The sequence below is a fragment of the Hippoglossus hippoglossus genome, chromosome 13, assembly GCF_009819705.1.
Source record: "Hippoglossus hippoglossus isolate fHipHip1 chromosome 13, fHipHip1.pri, whole genome shotgun sequence".
Classification (NCBI taxonomy): Eukaryota; Metazoa; Chordata; class Actinopteri; order Pleuronectiformes; family Pleuronectidae; genus Hippoglossus; species Hippoglossus hippoglossus.
Window position 1 is genome coordinate 16,741,082 of NC_047163.1, and position 17,155 is coordinate 16,758,236.

The 17,155-nt window shown below is 40.8% G+C and overlaps 1 protein-coding gene and 1 long non-coding RNA gene across 2 annotated transcripts in view; both read right to left on the minus strand.

Annotated features, from left to right (window-relative positions):
- The window catches only part of LOC117773210, a 237,303-nt gene that overhangs the window by 181,122 nt on the left and 39,026 nt on the right, over positions 1-17,155 (minus strand). The gene's annotated exons all lie outside the window — the stretch shown is intronic.
- Positions 10,456-15,917, minus strand: LOC117773208. Its single transcript, XM_034604927.1, has 5 exons — positions 15,531-15,917; positions 14,809-14,870; positions 13,166-13,465; positions 12,297-12,585; positions 10,456-10,885 (listed from the first exon to the last, which is right to left on the minus strand). Exons 1-5 carry the CDS (start codon positions 15,590-15,592, stop codon positions 10,882-10,884), a joined length of 717 nt encoding a protein of 238 aa, XP_034460818.1. The 5' UTR covers positions 15,593-15,917; the 3' UTR covers positions 10,456-10,881.

Below are 17,155 nucleotides of genomic sequence, written 5' to 3' on the forward strand. Positions count from 1 at the left end.
GCTTCTTGTGGAAGACGACATAATGTCAGACGTCATAACATCGACAGACCATCGCTGAACTTAGAAATGTTGACTTTTCAGATAATTCAGATAATTATCTCTACTTTCTGTCCAAAGTCAATGCAGAAATGATGATATCAGTCTGGTGAGGCTTGTGTTGCAGAGGCACGGCACACCCAATATGAACAGGACTATTGTCTTAGAACAATAACCTTTTGATGGAGTGGTTTCGTTGCAGCGATGGTCATTATAAAGTGATGTGTTTTCTGAACGTTAGAGCATGTAAACCTTTTCAAGTAACAACACAGATATGAGCAGACTATGTCTCCTCTCTCCCTCTATGGATCCCGGTTCTAATGTCATGTGACACTGCTTTTCCTTCATTTGTCTCACAATATGAATCCACAAAATAACAAAGCCAACAGCTACAACCAACATGTCATACAATACCATCAGTGAAATCACAGAGCAACATCTTGCATCTAAGTGCATTAACTAACTTTAAATGTTGAATCTTTAGCATCTATTATTTTTGGGAGATGTGTTTCTGTTCACAGGTGTGGGGGAAGCAACACACATGTCAGAGTAGACAGAAATTGTCAATATTTCCCGTTCTCTCGTTAAAATTCTCAGTTTCAATCCCGCTCTCCCTCCCCATCCTCAGGTCTTCTGATTCCCCCTGCTCTGCTTGCATGTAACATGCTTTGGATTTACACCCAGTCTCTTGTGAGTGTGTGTGCTCAGTGTTTGTATTTTCCTCCAGCCCTCAAACATGTGAACATCGACATGCATCTGTGATGTTCTCTGGTTTGTGCAAACAGGACGGTGAGCCTGACCGTGTCCCTTGGATGACGTACTTTAACAATGACTATTCTGCTTCCAGAGGCTTGTCTCACTGGAACTGCTGGGAGACTCGGCCAAGCATGCGCTGCGTCCCCCCCCCCCCCCCGGTGCTCTGTTCTGCTCCGCTCTGAGAAAGATGAGATGTTGCAATACCTTTAGAATGGATTGATGGCGCCTCAGGGCCTCTCTGTGATTTGAAATGCAACCAAACATGGTCTCTGTGCAAGATTTCAAACAAAGATACTCTTCTTTTTTTCTTGGCATTTATTCAAGCAAGCATTGACTTTTCTCCAGAGCAGACCAAAGTCCTCATCAAGCTAAGATTATCGCTAACAAAATCTATGTTTGGATGACACCCTGAAAAGAACAATCCAGGGAAGGAGCATTAATCTAATGAGAGCTTTTCCGTCACTTCCCATAGTCCGGGTGTTGCACATGGCTTCTTTAGAGAATTTACTTGCATTGCACAGATGTATAACTCTAGCCGTGCTAGCAGTTAGTGAGAATGTAATGATTTAAACAAAGCAGAAGACAAGTTGCATGGATGAAAAGTGGAGAGACAACTTTTTACACCCACACTGAGAAAGTAAGTAAAAGTCAGGGTTGTGGTGCTGCAGGAAAGATGTGTTAAAAAAGGTTTGTCCTAGCAGCCATGTCGAGCTCAGCTCCATGTAAACATATCTGTCTGTCCGACCATACGTTCTCTCATCTTTTTATATTCACTAAAGCTGCTTTCAGACTTGCAATGAAGATGGAGCTCCTCCGGACTTTCTCCACAGGGGCTATATGTGTGAACGCAAATGTCCGAGTGAGAGCCTCAGGAGTTTCTGCAGTCTGGCCCCCCGGCAGGAGATCCTCCGCAGGGTTCACCATGAGAGAGTGGGCATGTTGTTGACTCTTCTAACACGCAACAGGCGCAAAAATGAAAAGACCAAAAGAAAACAAATATCTCAGAGCAGACCCATACACGTAGAATGTAGATAAGAGAGATTTTTGTGATTAGGGCCAACGCCGGTGTTGTTGTGCTGTAAACAAACACATGTCAGCAGAATTTATGTGATTTACATCCTGCGACTCAACCCCTCACCTGAACGCTTCGGAGATTTCTGTGTTGTTGTGTCTGAGCAGAGAATCTCTTGCTGCGTTGTTGCTGCACATTGTAGTGTGTATTATTTTGGAGCCCACACCTGTTGGGCAAGTCTTAAAGTGTGTGTCTGTGTGTGAGTGTGTGTGTCACACATGTGCATGGGCAAGTCTTAAAGTGTGTGTGTGTGTGTGTGTGTGTGTGTGTGTGTGTGTGTGTGTGTGTGTGTGTGTGTGTGTGTGTGTGTGTGTGTGTGTGTGTGTGTGTGTGTGTGTGTGTGTGTGTGTGTGTGTGTGTGTGTGTGTGTCACACATTTGCATGAACACATTCAGACAGCAAATGCAAGTGGTGGCATACAAAGGTACGTGTGCAAATGCATTAGTGCAGTCATGCAAACACAGGCTTGTGCACTGCAAACAAGTGCAGATTCCCCTGTCAGTCCGTTGGGCAAGCACTCTCCCTCCGTCTCTCCTTGGACACACACACACACACACACACACACACACACACACACACACACACACACACACACACACACACACACACACACACACACGTAGGGAGGGTTTGTGCCAGTCTCGTCCTCTCTGGTCTATTTCTGAGGCGACGAGAAAATGATCAAAGCTATGTGACCAGACTCCAGGAATGACCTTCTAAGTGTCTCAGGTGTCTCTTATTACAAACATGCAAACACACATATATATTTATACACACACTTTTATTTACACAGTTACACATGTACACACACAGCACAGGCTGATATAAAGGTTGTTGCTCTAATAAAATGGGGGAAAACAACATTTCTCTGAACTGCTTTCACATGTCTCTGCATTAAAGCCACATCAGCCTCCTCAAATCCAAGATAAATTTAAGTGGAGGTTGCTGTTGGGGCCTATTGGTGTCAAGTATCTCAGCTCCTACAGCAGGTCAGCCATTTTGCTTCACGTCTTTTTCGATTGCAAATTGTGTCCCCTTCATCTCCAGCTCTTCATACACACAGAAACACACATTACATGTTCCCCTCCCTACACCTCCTTCTACTTAAAATCAGAGGATGGATGTCACACAGCTGGGATAGGTCCACAAACACATGCAGTCACCAACCTGCACCTACAAAGCATATATATACTATTTACTGTATCAATTAAAATGTATGATAGGAGATAGTTTTGCTCAAATATAAAACTGCCGGTCTGACCAACTGTCCCCAAAGATAACCAAACCTATGTTATATATAACTTGTGTACATAGATTATCCAAACTGTTTTCAATAATCTTCAAACCCAGAGAAATCCCTGATATTATTCAAAATAACGGGACATTTTAAATGGCAACAAATCCGATTTACCCATGAGTTTGTCCATCTCTGTGACAACCTTGACTCAAGAGAAAAACAGTTAGCCACTCAGCTTTCCTTTGTTTCTATTGGTCCCTCGTAATGGATCACAGTTATTCATTATCGTTTGCTGCGTAACCTTATTTATACATTACCTCATCTGTGAACATGATTGGCTCCTCAGGCAGACAGCAACTCCCATGATTCCAAGCTGCTTCACAATGTCACCAAGGGTCTTTTGCTATTGTTTTGATCTGAGAGACCCCTAGTGGCCGAAGTTACATGATGTACGTTTAAATTGAGGTGATAGATTTTTTTGTAAATCCGAAAAGATGTGATAAATTTACAGGTGTCAATTTTAACATCAGTTAGTTAAACATATATAATGTATTTTACATCAATGGAGGAAAAACAAACAAACACCCAGTTTTAACCAGATATTTGCAGATTTATTGCCCATTATTGTACACTGAAAATCTCTAATATATCAATAGTCACATTAATCTACACTGGCAAATGTAGTCATGCACATGAAGAGAAAGGCTAACAAGCTAACTGTAATTCATCTGCAGTTGTCTTCTGCAGTGGGATAGAAAATGACACAGTAGCCAGTGTAAAATGTAAACGTCCATTCTCGCTCATCGCACAGTGGAAAACTTAGCGAGAGGGGAAGAGTTGCAGCAAACATCATGTCTTAGAATGATGTCACTTTTGGTCTCCCACAACACCCATTACAAATACCTCTGATGGTCTTTGATGTTCAGCCTCTGCCCGAAACACGACGCTGCCAACCGTCTGCAGCCAAGTGGGCTCCTCAGCCGCCAATCCCTCACACTGGTCTCTGTTCCTCTCTTCGGCTCCCCTCACACGATCCTCCCACGGGACAGTGGGCCGACGGTATGATCACCTGTCTGAGCGTCTCAAGCAACAGATCGATGTCGGCCTCGTGGTTTTCCTGTATAGACATATACACAGCATAGATAATCAGATGCAGCAAGTGAATAAAACACATTGTGTGTTCTTCGCTGAGTGTATACTGTGTGTGTGCAAAAGTAAAGGTCACATCTTAAGCAGTTCTATAAATATTTAAACGAGATGTGGCTCTAGTCAATGTTCCGCTCATGCACGCACACAAACACGCACACACAGCTTTAGATATTGAGTCACAGCTGAGTTGAAGGGGCCTTGGCCAATGAGCTGTTTTCGGTGTATCACCATTTCAGAGAGGTGTTAATAGTTCTATTGGGCCGCCAGCCAACACACATCTCGGTCTCCCTGTATCTCTCTCTCGGCTTGTTTCAAGCTCTTCCAAGTGTCTGCTGATGACTTCTGGCTTAAACAAACCAGGAACACACATCTACGCAGAAAATGTTTTCATCTTCTAACCAGGAGAAATATTGATGCCCGTGATGCAAACTCACACAGCCCACACTCGATTCCAAAAGTTCCACCATCGCTTTTTGAGAAAAAACACAGAAATGTCTCTCTCTTCGTCGGTCATTCCCTTCCTTATCTTTTTGTTTATCTCCCTTCCCCCCCCCCTCTGGTGTGTTGCTGCTGCTTTCCCAATCTCAGGCGTCAGGTCATGGGTCAGAAAGCGGAGAGGTGATAAATGCTTCCAGGTCAACTCTCCTGTCTCTGGGGATCAGGTGGAGGGTTTTCTGCAGTGACAGCAACAACATGATCACTCAGCTGCAGCACCACAGCTGAACTTCCCTGACCTGGTGGGTCCCCTCGCCGTCTTCGCTCTCTGAGCCTCATTTTTTTGTTTCTACAAAAGACTTCTACCAGAATCCAAACAAAGGGGGCCTCTCTGCCAGGGCCCCGGCTCTGCTCTGTCCCCTCTCCCTTTTGTTTTTTTGCTTCTTTTTTCTCTTCCTTGTGTTTCATGTTTGTCCCGGGTCTGTCTCTCTGTGTGTTTGTGTGTGTACTCCTCTTCCGCCGCCTCACCTGCACAACTACAATTGATCAGCTAATCAGGGACGATGTTTACATTGACAGCAATGGGCCAGTATTTGCCTGATTAAGACACAATAGTCTGAAAAAGACGCTGCCATGTAGTTTCTCATTGCATAAACAGATTCTGTGTCTAAAGTCTTATTCAGAATGAGGTAAATTGTCAGATTATTGCTGTAAACGTAGTCAGTATCTCATGCCTCTGTCGTCAATCCAGTGTTCACCATTGTTTTTGGTTGGAATTGATTGCAATGACATTTTTTAAATTTTTTAAGGTTATTACAGAAAACTGACAAAATACCATAGAATTTTAGCAATTTTGAATGAGGAATAATCATTTTGATGTTGATTGCCCCATTATACTCACATTCACACTCAAACACACACACACACACACACAGACACACACACAGACACATGTTTGTCCGATTCAGAGACAGTGAAAAGCCTGCTGTTATTTTAAGAACGTTAACAGCCCAATCTCCCTCATGCTGATCAGCTCCCTTCTCCCGCTGTGAATCGATGCCTTGTGCTCCGGCTCCACGCACTAAGACTAATCTAGTTGACTTTCATAACTAGTATAATCAGATTATAAATCCCTTGGTATGGGCGCCACACAGAACAGTGCGGCAGAGGTCACTCACCGCTTGCTGAGAAATGCCACAGGACTGGGCTCTGGCTGAAAGGGTCCTGAGTTTAGCAGGAGAATGGAAAACTGGAAAAAAAAACTGTCTGCTTAAGACTCTTCATAATTATTACATCTACTCTATTTGGCTTCTGACTTGTTTATAAAGATTTTCATTTGTACATTCAATCTGGAAAGAAATAGTAAGCTGGAGGCAGAATTCTACAACTCAAAAACAAGGGTTTCTCTTCACTTCTGTAAAATGTTTATGACCTCCGCAGAGGAGGGGATGTTTTCACCCCTGTCCGTTGGTTTGTTAGTTTGTAAGCAACTTCATGCATAAACTACAAGATGGATTACCATGAAACTTGGTTAAAGGATTTGATATGGATCAGGGAAGAACTCATAAAATGTTGGTGCGGATCCAGACCAGGGTGCAGATCCAGGAATCTTTTTCATTGATTTCCCAGGAAATAATTCATGTATCTTGATTAAATAAATCAGGCGTATTTAGGGGACTGATATCAATGAGTGTGTGCAATTTAGTACATCTTCACAGATTTAATGGGGACTGTTGGGCCTTGGCCATTGAGGGCCTTTCTAGATTTTTCTGGGACTCTTTGTGTAAATTGTCAAATCTTGTGCAGCAGTTCAATAAATATTCAGAATTTGTAGTAAAGTGAGTATAAAACTTCCCACAATAAATGTAAATTAAATTTAATCTCATCGCCTATATTTTTTCTGTGAAATGTTTCAATGTGGTATTTTTACACATGTATAAACTGGAAAATGCAATGAACAGATCTATAAAAAAAATCTAATTATATATTTTAGCCATATAAAGTGTTAGATTTGATTAGACTATCGGCAGTATTGATTAATTAAATACTAAAAATTACCAAAGATATCCAAGGAGATCCTCATAGTAATGGCGTAAACGTTTTTTATTTCAAAGGTTTGATGGAAAAAAAATAATTCTTTGTGTTGCATGTGGCCCAAACAGCTGTAGTACTTTTCAACTGGTTCATGCAGAGCAACTGAAAAAATTGCGTTTTATTGTTTTTCTATGGAGTCCGTTGCTCTCTTTGATAGACATCCAAATACCTTGAGTATACCATGGCCAATATACACCACACTACACTGCTCTCTGCTCTGATGTGTGTATATTCAGTGGTAACTTTTAGCGTCAAGATTTCCTAATAGTAGCTCTATCTCATGCTGAACTTACACACCTCATATCTTTTTTCCAGCACCACAAATTGTCCAATGTTTATGTTTGACCCGAGTCTGACATGTGGTGTGTTTCTCTTACAGCCACCAGAGGAAAGTCCTCCCTGGTTTGTTTGGGTTAGGCGGCAGTGGAATGAGGGGAGGGAGGACAGAGAGATGGAGGGGTGGTGGGAGGTGAGGGGAGGGGAGGGGAGGATGACAGGGGCAAGGGGGGTGTGAGTAATCTGGGACAATGCACTCTGAATTTTAAAGAGGGGAGCAGAAAAAGGCGAGGGAGAAGGGGAGTGGAGGCTCGGAGGAGAGAAAGGCGAAAGGGAGGGTACGGGATGGGAGAAAGGTGGCAGAGGGAGAGGAAGGGAGGGCCGGGTAAGGGGGGTGAGGGAGCAAAAAGGGTACGATAATTAGATGGAGGAGAGGGGCGGAATAAAAGGGGGATGGCGGAAGGAGTGACAGAAGGAAAGTGCAGGAGACGGGGTGAGTCCGTGCAATGAGGGAATAAAAGGGTGAAGGAGGTAAAGGAGAGAAAGATGGGGAGGAAAGAGGTGGGGTGGGGGTGGGGGGGGACGGAGAAGCAGGAGGAGGTGGAGGAGGCTAGGGACCTGGGGGGGGGGTTCACATTCCTGGAGTGCAACCAGCCTGGTGCTGCTCGGCTGCCCAGTGTAAACACAGGGCAGAGAGGTGGACTGACGGCCCGTCACTGCGACTCTGGAGACACAGAGAAAGCAAGTGAGCAAGAGAGGCGGGAGGTTCTGTTGAAAGAGTAAAACACGTGAAGAAGAGCACAAGATAAAGGGAGAAAGAAGAAGAGGTGGAGAGAAAGACACATTGCTGTAACATGTATAATGGACAGCCTATAGAATCACGTGAGCAAACAGCCTTACATCCCTTCTCCTCCCGATCTTACTTTTCATCTGCAGATCTCACCTCTCGTCTCTTGCTCTTATTTCTCTTCTCTTTTCAGGTTTTCTCGGTCTCTTCCTGGCAGGCGACCACATATTGAGGTCAGAGAGACATTGTGTATCCCTGCACTCACATTGCTCTGAGTTATACACTTAACGCCCAACCATTGTTTCATTCCCCTGGAAAGACAGTAACAGGCCCGGATCTAGACTACTCAGATTCGGGGGGGGCAATTCGAAATTTGGGGTTGGCACCTTTTCACACAGTGGACTTAGTGATGAGCGTTTTTCCAAGTTTTAAAGAACACGTCACAATATTAAAAGGTCAAGATCCTTTTCATGAAACGATATCAGATCATTCAAATGAAGATGAATTTCAATCAGAGAATAGTTTTTTTTTTAACCCAGCCCTATGTCCAACCAGCCAGTCAGAAATCAGGAAGTTATGCTGGGGAGAATGAAATAAACATGACTCAAATAGCACAGAATAAAGTTGACCAATTGGGTGGGCATTACCCACTTCTAGATCTGGGACTGTTCAAAAATGAAGCCAGCTCATGGATAACCGCGATCATACTCATGGATATTTCACTTTAAAATAATAAGTGTACACTGCTCAACTCCAACTGCTATGCCAATCAACCATTGCAGGAGATATGTCTTCACTCTGTAGTGCTAGAGCTACATCTAGTGGCAATTTGACTGCACTGCAACTGCAGCATGTGCATATCAATCTGTGGGGTGATTTTGCGAAATGGACTTTGTACTTTGTATTTTGTAAAATGAGGGATGGAACGAAACAAATGCAAATATCTCAGACAGTTTAATAAGATGTATGATATATGATGTAGTGGAAGACATAAGTGGAGAGTGGAGTTTTAATCTTTGTTCCATGATTTCGTATAGCATAGAGGTAAGACAACACAAACATATTGCTACTTCCTATTCTTTTTGACAGAAAATAAAATATGAATCTATGTTAATTTATGCTACTGAATATTCTTTTTTTCTACTAATGTTTTTTTATTTTACCTTTTAAAAAACGTTCAAACTAAACTTGAATGTTGGAGTAAAGCTGTATCTATTTACCTGCACCAAGGACATTATATTACATTAAAAAAAATTTGCGCTGATAAAGAGCGGATCCAGGATTTTTCTTTCACTTTTTTTCCATTGGGAGTTTTTCATCTCAAATCTCATGTAAAATGTCTAATCTAGTAGCAGTTCAAGTTTAAGAAATCTCCTGAATTTGAAGTAAAAGTGAGCATAATACTTCCAACTACATAATATACATTATATTACAGAGTTTTATTATATTTTGCATTTCAATGTATATACAATTTTATCAATAAAATAACAACATGCAAAACAAAGTCACAACAGCCTCCAGAGAAAAGTGCTTTGTACAGATTTGAGAAATGAGAGCAACCATTTGAGACCAGTCAGTATTCGTAGGAAGGGGGATTAACAAAAATGGTCATGTCTCAAAACCGTGTGTAAAGGAAATAAATATTGGAAAAAGCACATCTGTAATTCTTTCTTCAATATTAAATAAAATAAATCACATGAAAACAATCGCCTGAGAAAAATAGTTGAGTTTGGGAATAGACCGTAATTTAAATAATGAGGGCTACGGTAATTTAATTTATATTAAGCATTGCACTTTAAATAGGAATTCTGCAGTACTGGAATCTACTGCGCTTTGAGTGGTCATCAAGACTAGAAAAGCGCTATAATACGAACCATTTAGCATTTACTGCACCACAGAAAACTTTAAACTGAACCAAAGTGCAGAAAATAAATTAATGTGCAAAGAGTTTTCTGGTATTCACCTTCTGTGGAATAATACATTTGTTTCACAGGTTTAGCTACAAATCATTTCTGATGGACAAAGCAAATGAAAGAGTAAAAACAAATGAGGGAATTGATACTCGTAAAAAAATAAACAGGTAGTAGCTTAGCAGGAGTAACATTTTTCTACTGTAACAACAATTCTATACCCGAAAATGAAAAAATAAATAAAAAAGATGAACACACTCTACTGCTTTAAATTGAACTGCTTACATTGCTGGGAAGTGTATCCTTCAAAGACTGTATCAGTAATCTCACCACACACACATTATAAAAGTATTTTTTTGGGAACTGAGCTATTCTAAGTTGAATGACACACATTCTTTCACCAGTAAAATGACACTGCTTATGAATACTTCCCTGGTCCAGTTCCCTTCCACCACTGACTAGTAGCCACTGGTTATTTCTGGCTGGTACAATCAGCCACAAATGTGAATGAACGTTTCAGTGACACAGAGTCCCAACATTAGATTCTGAGATGATGTCTTTGCTCCATAAAAAAAAAAAAGACATACAGTGATATACTTCTTCTTCTTGTACCGGTTTATTGGCAGTTGGCAGCAATTGTCCAAGTGCATTACCGCCATCTACTGGATCAACTTCTTCTTCTTCCTTCGATCTCAAAATGCTTCTTTCCCTCCTTTGTTGAGGTAATTTAACTCCCTGGAGAAAATCACATAGAAGAAAGACAGCAAAGACACAAGACAGTCAGTGGTCAGTGGTGACAAGATGGTAGTGATAAAAATGTGACACATGTACAGTCCAAGTAGTATTATTGAAGTACTTGTTGTGTCTATAAGAAACATCCACTTACTCCTTATTTCCATTTTCTACCCCATCTTGTCCTAGAAACCAGCACAGAAACTGTTGTGAGTTGTTGTGTATAATTGTACAGCTGCAGTGGAAAACATAAAAGTGTCCCTCACCTGTTTGTCTTTTCTTGCGTCGACAAAACTGTACCAAAACTACTACCAACAGTAAGCCTAACCCTAACCCTGCACAGACAGCAGCTGCTATTGTTTTGATAGGACTGTCAGGGCTAGGCTTAACCTCGGGTTTACCTTTGGATGAGAACAAACATACGTTAGAATTAAAAACATATTCACTGGGACAGTTTGAAGAATTATACTTCACTGATTTTCAGAAGAAACATTGTTAGTTATTTTCTCTCTATTTTTCTCTTTCCATCTTTATATACAGTTTATGGGCTCCCATAAACTGTATATAAAGATGGACGACGCATCTCCAAATCCCCCTCTATCTAGACATAAAGCCCAATTATCCTAGAGACGAGCGCTGCCATCTTGCCCATTTGGAGCCAGAGACTGCACAGTAGCAATCAGAGATGGAACCACAGCATCGAGGTCCTGTCCCTACACATGCTCGACCAATCATGAGTTAAACTCAGCTGTCAATCCTGATGTTTTAGATCATTTTTATAGCATCGAATAACTAATTGAAGCTAAACTTACTGGGAAATTGAAATCTGGACATACATCTGTGTTTTAACAACTAACTAAAATGACCATCTTTATAAAAAAACATTTTGACATGTACTTCGACTTTTTTGTTTGGTCCATGTCCTATCCACTAACATGGAGAAGGTGCGGTTTATGACCTATACTGCAATCAGTTAAACAGGTTACGAACGAGAAGCTTTGGCCTCACTTTTGGGGAGCTGTCATGTTGTCCATCTTTACATACAGACTAGTGACTCTGCAGCCCTAAATCAGTTTGTCACTACTGAAGATGTAAACAACAAATATTACTGAATCCATTAAAGGGGTAAATGACCCTCAAATTTTTTTCCTATTAAACCCTAGTAAGCATTTACAGCAGCAGGTCTGGACAAGGCCGGAATCTTTTAAGTTAACTGTACAGTTACTAAAATGCAAGTGTTACTTCAGCTGCAGCATTTTTATTTGTGCTTGTGATTAAGTTTGTCCAATACTTTAGACGTTGTACGAGTGTATATAGGCAACTGGACCTTTCACCTACGTCTTCAGCAGAACTGAAGAAACCTTGGATGAGAGGTGAAAACGTCTTAAAGAAACACAAGTGTCGTCAAGAAACACAAACACGTCAGATGAAAAGAAATCAGGGGAACAATGCCAAGCCTGGACATGATGTCATGACTTTACATTTATGATAGAGATCTTAGTTGAGTGTGTTAGCTATGTAGATGGTTCTGCAGGCATGTGGTGATAAACCAAAGTATTTGACAAAATATCTGTGATGATTCTCAGCCATCCAGGTCATGGCATTTTCAGACGTTGTGTAAGTGTACAAAGGAAACTAAACTTGCTTGTGTTTCTTTAAGTCTAGTTTGTGTTTCTTGAAGTTATTTTCACCTCTCGTCCAAAAGGCCTGAGTTCTGCTGAAGAAGAAGGTGAAACGTCATCAAGAAGACAGTGGCAGAAAGTATAAAACAGACTCTGGTGAAGAAACCATCAGGGCTCACCCTGTCTGTACTCACACACTGAGAACCAGTTGGAGGTAACGTTGCCCACAGAGCAGCTGAGATTCCCCATCTCTCCGTGGGAGCAGTTGAAGTACACAGTGCTGGTGCTGTTTACCAACATCGTGCTTGGACTGGGCACCTGAGTGTTGTTTTCAACGTTCCACAGCTGACTGTTTGTATTTCTAGAACCATGTACTTCCCACGCCACCTTTCTGCCTGGGTACCCGCCGTAGAAAGCACACGTCACAAAACAACGGACACCATCACAGGATTGTGTTACATTGGGTTTGCTGTAGGAGGCTAGAGGAAACGGAAGCAAAGAGAAAGTGATCACTGTCGGTCGTCTCTTTCCATTTCTGAAACTCCTGCCACTATGCACCTTGCACACTTTCAATGATCATCAGTAACAACAATATTGAGACAGTGATGGAAAGGAACAAGGACATTATTCATTTGTAAGAATTTTACTTGATGAATTTTAAGTCTAATGACAATGAGGCCCACGTATACATTAACTTTATAAGATAGATATGGACAATACACAGATGGGTGGGAGGGGATCTGATGTCATCCTTTTACTGTAAATAAAAGCAAACACTGAGACAACAAAATTAGATTAAGATTTAACACGTGGTGTAAATAATGTCCTGTTGACTCAGCAGACTTTGTCATGTGTCATCATTGTCACTGTTATAAACGCAGCAGTGCAAACATCTGTGATTGGAAGCTTTACAACTACTCCTCACTTCTGATGTTAGAAATTAGTGAGAAGAGTGTCTAATCTAAGTGTTATTTCATCACCGTGTTGTAAGGTGTCAGCGATCAAAAGCCACAAGAGCCTAAACTATATAATTAAATGTTAAATTTAACACACTCATACCTGTGACAGTGAGTTGGATGACACTTTCAGTGATTCTATGGTCATTGTACTGAATGATGCATTTATACATCCCAGTGTGCGAGATGTTCAACCTGCACATGTGCACATGTGTCCTGTTGCGATCCAATCTTGTGTTCTCCCACATAGGCGAATCGATTTCTTTTTTTGCATGGTAGCCGTTCAGGAAAAGATCACCATGTTGAAAGTAGAAGAAACTAATTGTCCTGTGATTATCAACGGGGCATTGAAAGGTCACATTTCCACCAACCTCCCCTCTGAGTGGAATGGGTTCTGCACTCTCTGAAAAAAAAAAGTTCCACACAAAAAAAGGGTCAGAGCATACTAAGAAACAGAATGAAATAGAGAAATGAATAGTACTGGTGCACGGCGAGAGAGAGACGGAAATGTAATGTCGGAGATCACAGAGAAATTGTTTTTCATGAGAAGTCTACTTCAAGGTATGGATCTGAAGGTCAAGGGGTTTTCCTTAACACTTTTTCTGAGCTCCTGTTTATGATGTGTCAGACTAATCTCAGTTCCTCTTTGTCCTAGCTGCCCTTTTCTCTCTGCGTGGAATGCATAATTATCAACTTCCCTTTTTCATGTTTCATGTTACACGTAGAAAGATGTTTTACTTTTCATTTCCTCACCTTTGACGTCAGTGTTTAGACAATCCACCAACACCGGAGAACAGTGTTTTTCTCAAGCTAGATAGATAACAGGTATTGTAGCCAACTTGTTTTAGCACAGCTTTTTTTAAAACAAATCAGTTTGAAGAGGGCAGTGAGACTGTGACAGCTAAACACTGGAAACATGAGGAAACAGCTAGCCTGGTGAGCGGCAGCACCTCATAATACTCACAATTATAATACATTTGTCATTTATCTATCCATGTGCTTCCAAGCATATTGGGGCGATATGTGTAACCTATTTATATCAGTGGCTGATCTAGGACTTTTTAAATCAGGGGCCATAAACAGGCCACAATTTACACAGAGGGGACAATTATATGTCCAAAATCGATGCATCATTTTTGATTCAGTAAAGTGCACAATTGAGTCGTTCCTTGTTTACTGTTAGCTTCATAGCTTCGAGCAAGACACACATCAGTGAATATATTTGGAAAATTGTCCCTTGTTCAAACACATTGTGGACTTCAAAAAGCTGACAAAAATAACAATCCTGAACAAATTGTTATAAGTGATAACTAGTAATTTATTGTACATCGTGAGAATTGCTCATTTTCTTTTTGTAAATATCTTTTTCTCCTTTTTATGATTAGGGAGCCATGTAAGATCACCTGTATTTCCTTTTTGTTTTTGGTAAATTTGTGGGGATTGGTTTGTTTGTTTGTTTTGGCTGTGCTCACCCTGACGCTGTTTTTCTACTCAAGTTGACAAATATGTACTTTATTAATTTTTTTTTTTTTATACTTGGGAAGCCATTTTTATGTTATGCTCAGGTTTCCCTTGGTCTGGCATAAAAATTTAAAAAAATACTGAAAGGACAGAAGTATTTCAGGGGCCAATCAGATCGGGGAGCCCCACCCATGGATCAGACCCTGATTTATATAGTTTCCCTGTAAAACAAAGATATAGACATGTTGCTGCTGCTCTGATATATATGATATGATAAGTGCTCACCTGTGAGAGAAAAGGTCACAGTGCAAACCAGAGCCAGCAGCAGGAGGGAAGGGCCTCGGTTTCTTGGAAGACAAAGGAAACGTAAACACGGTTACCCTGGTAACACTGGGACATACAATGAGGTACACACGAGAAACTGTTTGTGACAGCACATCTGACAAGATCTCTGACGCTTCTTCTCCTCTCCAGTAAAACCACAGGTGCAGACTGACCCGTTTAGTAACATGAATATGTGAGTATGGTTTTCTCAGGAAATTTAACACAGTGACGGTTTGAAAAAGGTTTGTGTATGTGTTTTGGACATTATGTTATGGGTGATACATTTCAAGTGCTGGAGTGGTGACAAAAAAGTGATTCAGGGACATAAACTTACATGAACATAGTTTCACTTACAGCTCAGGTCAGACTCGTAAATACTGAAAGGATACTTAAATTTGGGGGGGGGGGGCTGTGTTTATAGACACTATCATGAATGATAGATGACTTTATTGCCATGCCCATATCACTGATTTTTCTTGTAATGGAAATATAAAAGAATTGTTGATAAGGGTTGGACACAAGGTCATGTGGTTGAGACCACATATTTCTTTGATGCTTAAATACTTGGTTCACACAGGGTGAATGTCCAGATCCTGACAAACGTGAGTCATACCATTGCCATGACTACTACTGACAATTCTAATAAGACATATGACGTAATGGAAAGCCGCATGGTTACTTACGAAAGATGACGTTTGGTGCTACTGGATGCCTGTTGAAAAGACAAACAAATTAATGGTTTCATTTAAGTCAAAATCTTATATATAGACCAATAAGAAACTAAATCTTTAACCATAGTCACATTTCTCTCCCAAGCATCACCACAGCTACTTATTCTTTTTTTAAATGTACATGCTGTGGGAATTTTTTATTGGAAATCAAAGTGTTTGTGTAATCTGTAACAAGCACTGACTCTTCACAGAACGTCTTGGGTGTAATGGGTTCCATATCCTGACACTCCCAAAAATGTACAAAAAGCTTATGGAAAGTCCCTTTGCTCAGCAACAGAGAGAGACAGTTTCTGGTTACATGCACAGATACTGGGAAACCCACTGTCTCAGACTGTACCTTCCAGAAAAATATCAGTTAGTTTCTGCAAGTATTTGTATTTATATTAGTCTGTAAAAACCACATGTACCCCAAGGAGAGACGTTTTAAATGGACTATTATATCTAAAATGGTTCATGTTTTTTTGCTCACTGCTGATCGTGACCAACAAGGAAATTCCCAGGTGGAAAATTATATCTGAATTGTATTGGTTGTCATTGGAGATATAAAAGGAAAAGGAAAGTTAAAACCTGTCTGACAATTTAAATGTATCCTTTGTCCACAGGTCTCATTTCACTCACATGCTCATGCATTCCAGATATCTATTTGGAAACTCCTGCATGAACTGTGTTTCATATTGAGCAGACTGTACTACTATGCACTAACATGACCTGTACTAACATGACCCCTGGGAATTCCCACAGGGAATTCCCAGGGGTCATGTTAGTACAGGTCATGTTTACACTAGAAGGCCATGATTACACTAGAAGGCAGAGATAAAACAATGTATCATATCTTCTAAAGTAATCCACTCTGAACTCAACTATTATGATACATATATACAAATGCCCCTTATTATTATTATTAACTGGTGCTCTTATCATTAATAACACTATTACATCTGTGAGTATCACTGTCATTATTTTCATTTTAACAACCAGTCTGACACTCCCGGGTCTATGTCTCTCCTTCTATCTTCACCCCCCCTCTCCTTTCTCTTGCCTATTTCTCTCCTCTCCCCACAACCAAGTCAGATGGCCAGCGACACTGAGCCTGGTTTTGCTTTTCAGGCTTCTCCTCTTAAAGAGGGGAAAAGGGGTTTCTTTCCACAGTATAGACTATAAAATAATTGAATTGAACTGACGTTTTCCCTAATTTCTGTGACTGTGATAGTTTCTTGCTGAGACTTTGCCGGCGGTGTGGATTCCTTTCTATTATATTCTCCACAATTTATTGAAAAGAGGTGAATTTGGGGGGGGGGGGGGGGGGGGGGGGGGGGGGGGTGGTAGTGTTGATGTTTTATATTAAATTCGATATTTTTCCCAATACGGTGATAGGATACCTATACATGCGTGATTAATTTACACAATAAACAATATACTATGCATACAACTCTAGGTAAACCTGAAGACACTCAGAGGCCACTGTGTCTGTTATGACACGGTTTATTATTTCTGTAAATGTTTGCTCTCTTCAAATATAAGTGTTCATTTATCATTAAGTCAACAGTTGCAGCAGTGATCATGAGACAGTCAATGAG

Excerpts from the sequence above, each read along its gene's own strand:
- LOC117773208 (XM_034604927.1), bottom strand. The coding sequence starts at position 15,592 with ATGAAACCATTAATTTGTTTGTCTTTTCAACAGGCATCCAGTAGCACC. Across the intron at positions 13,466-14,808 it reads TGTGACCTTTTCTCTCACAG|AGAGTGCAGAACCCATTCCA; the intron begins GTGAGCACTTAT and ends TTTTTTTTTCAG. Across the intron at positions 12,586-13,165 it reads CATCCAACTCACTGTCACAG|CCTCCTACAGCAAACCCAAT; the intron begins GTATGAGTGTGT and ends CGTTTCCTCTAG.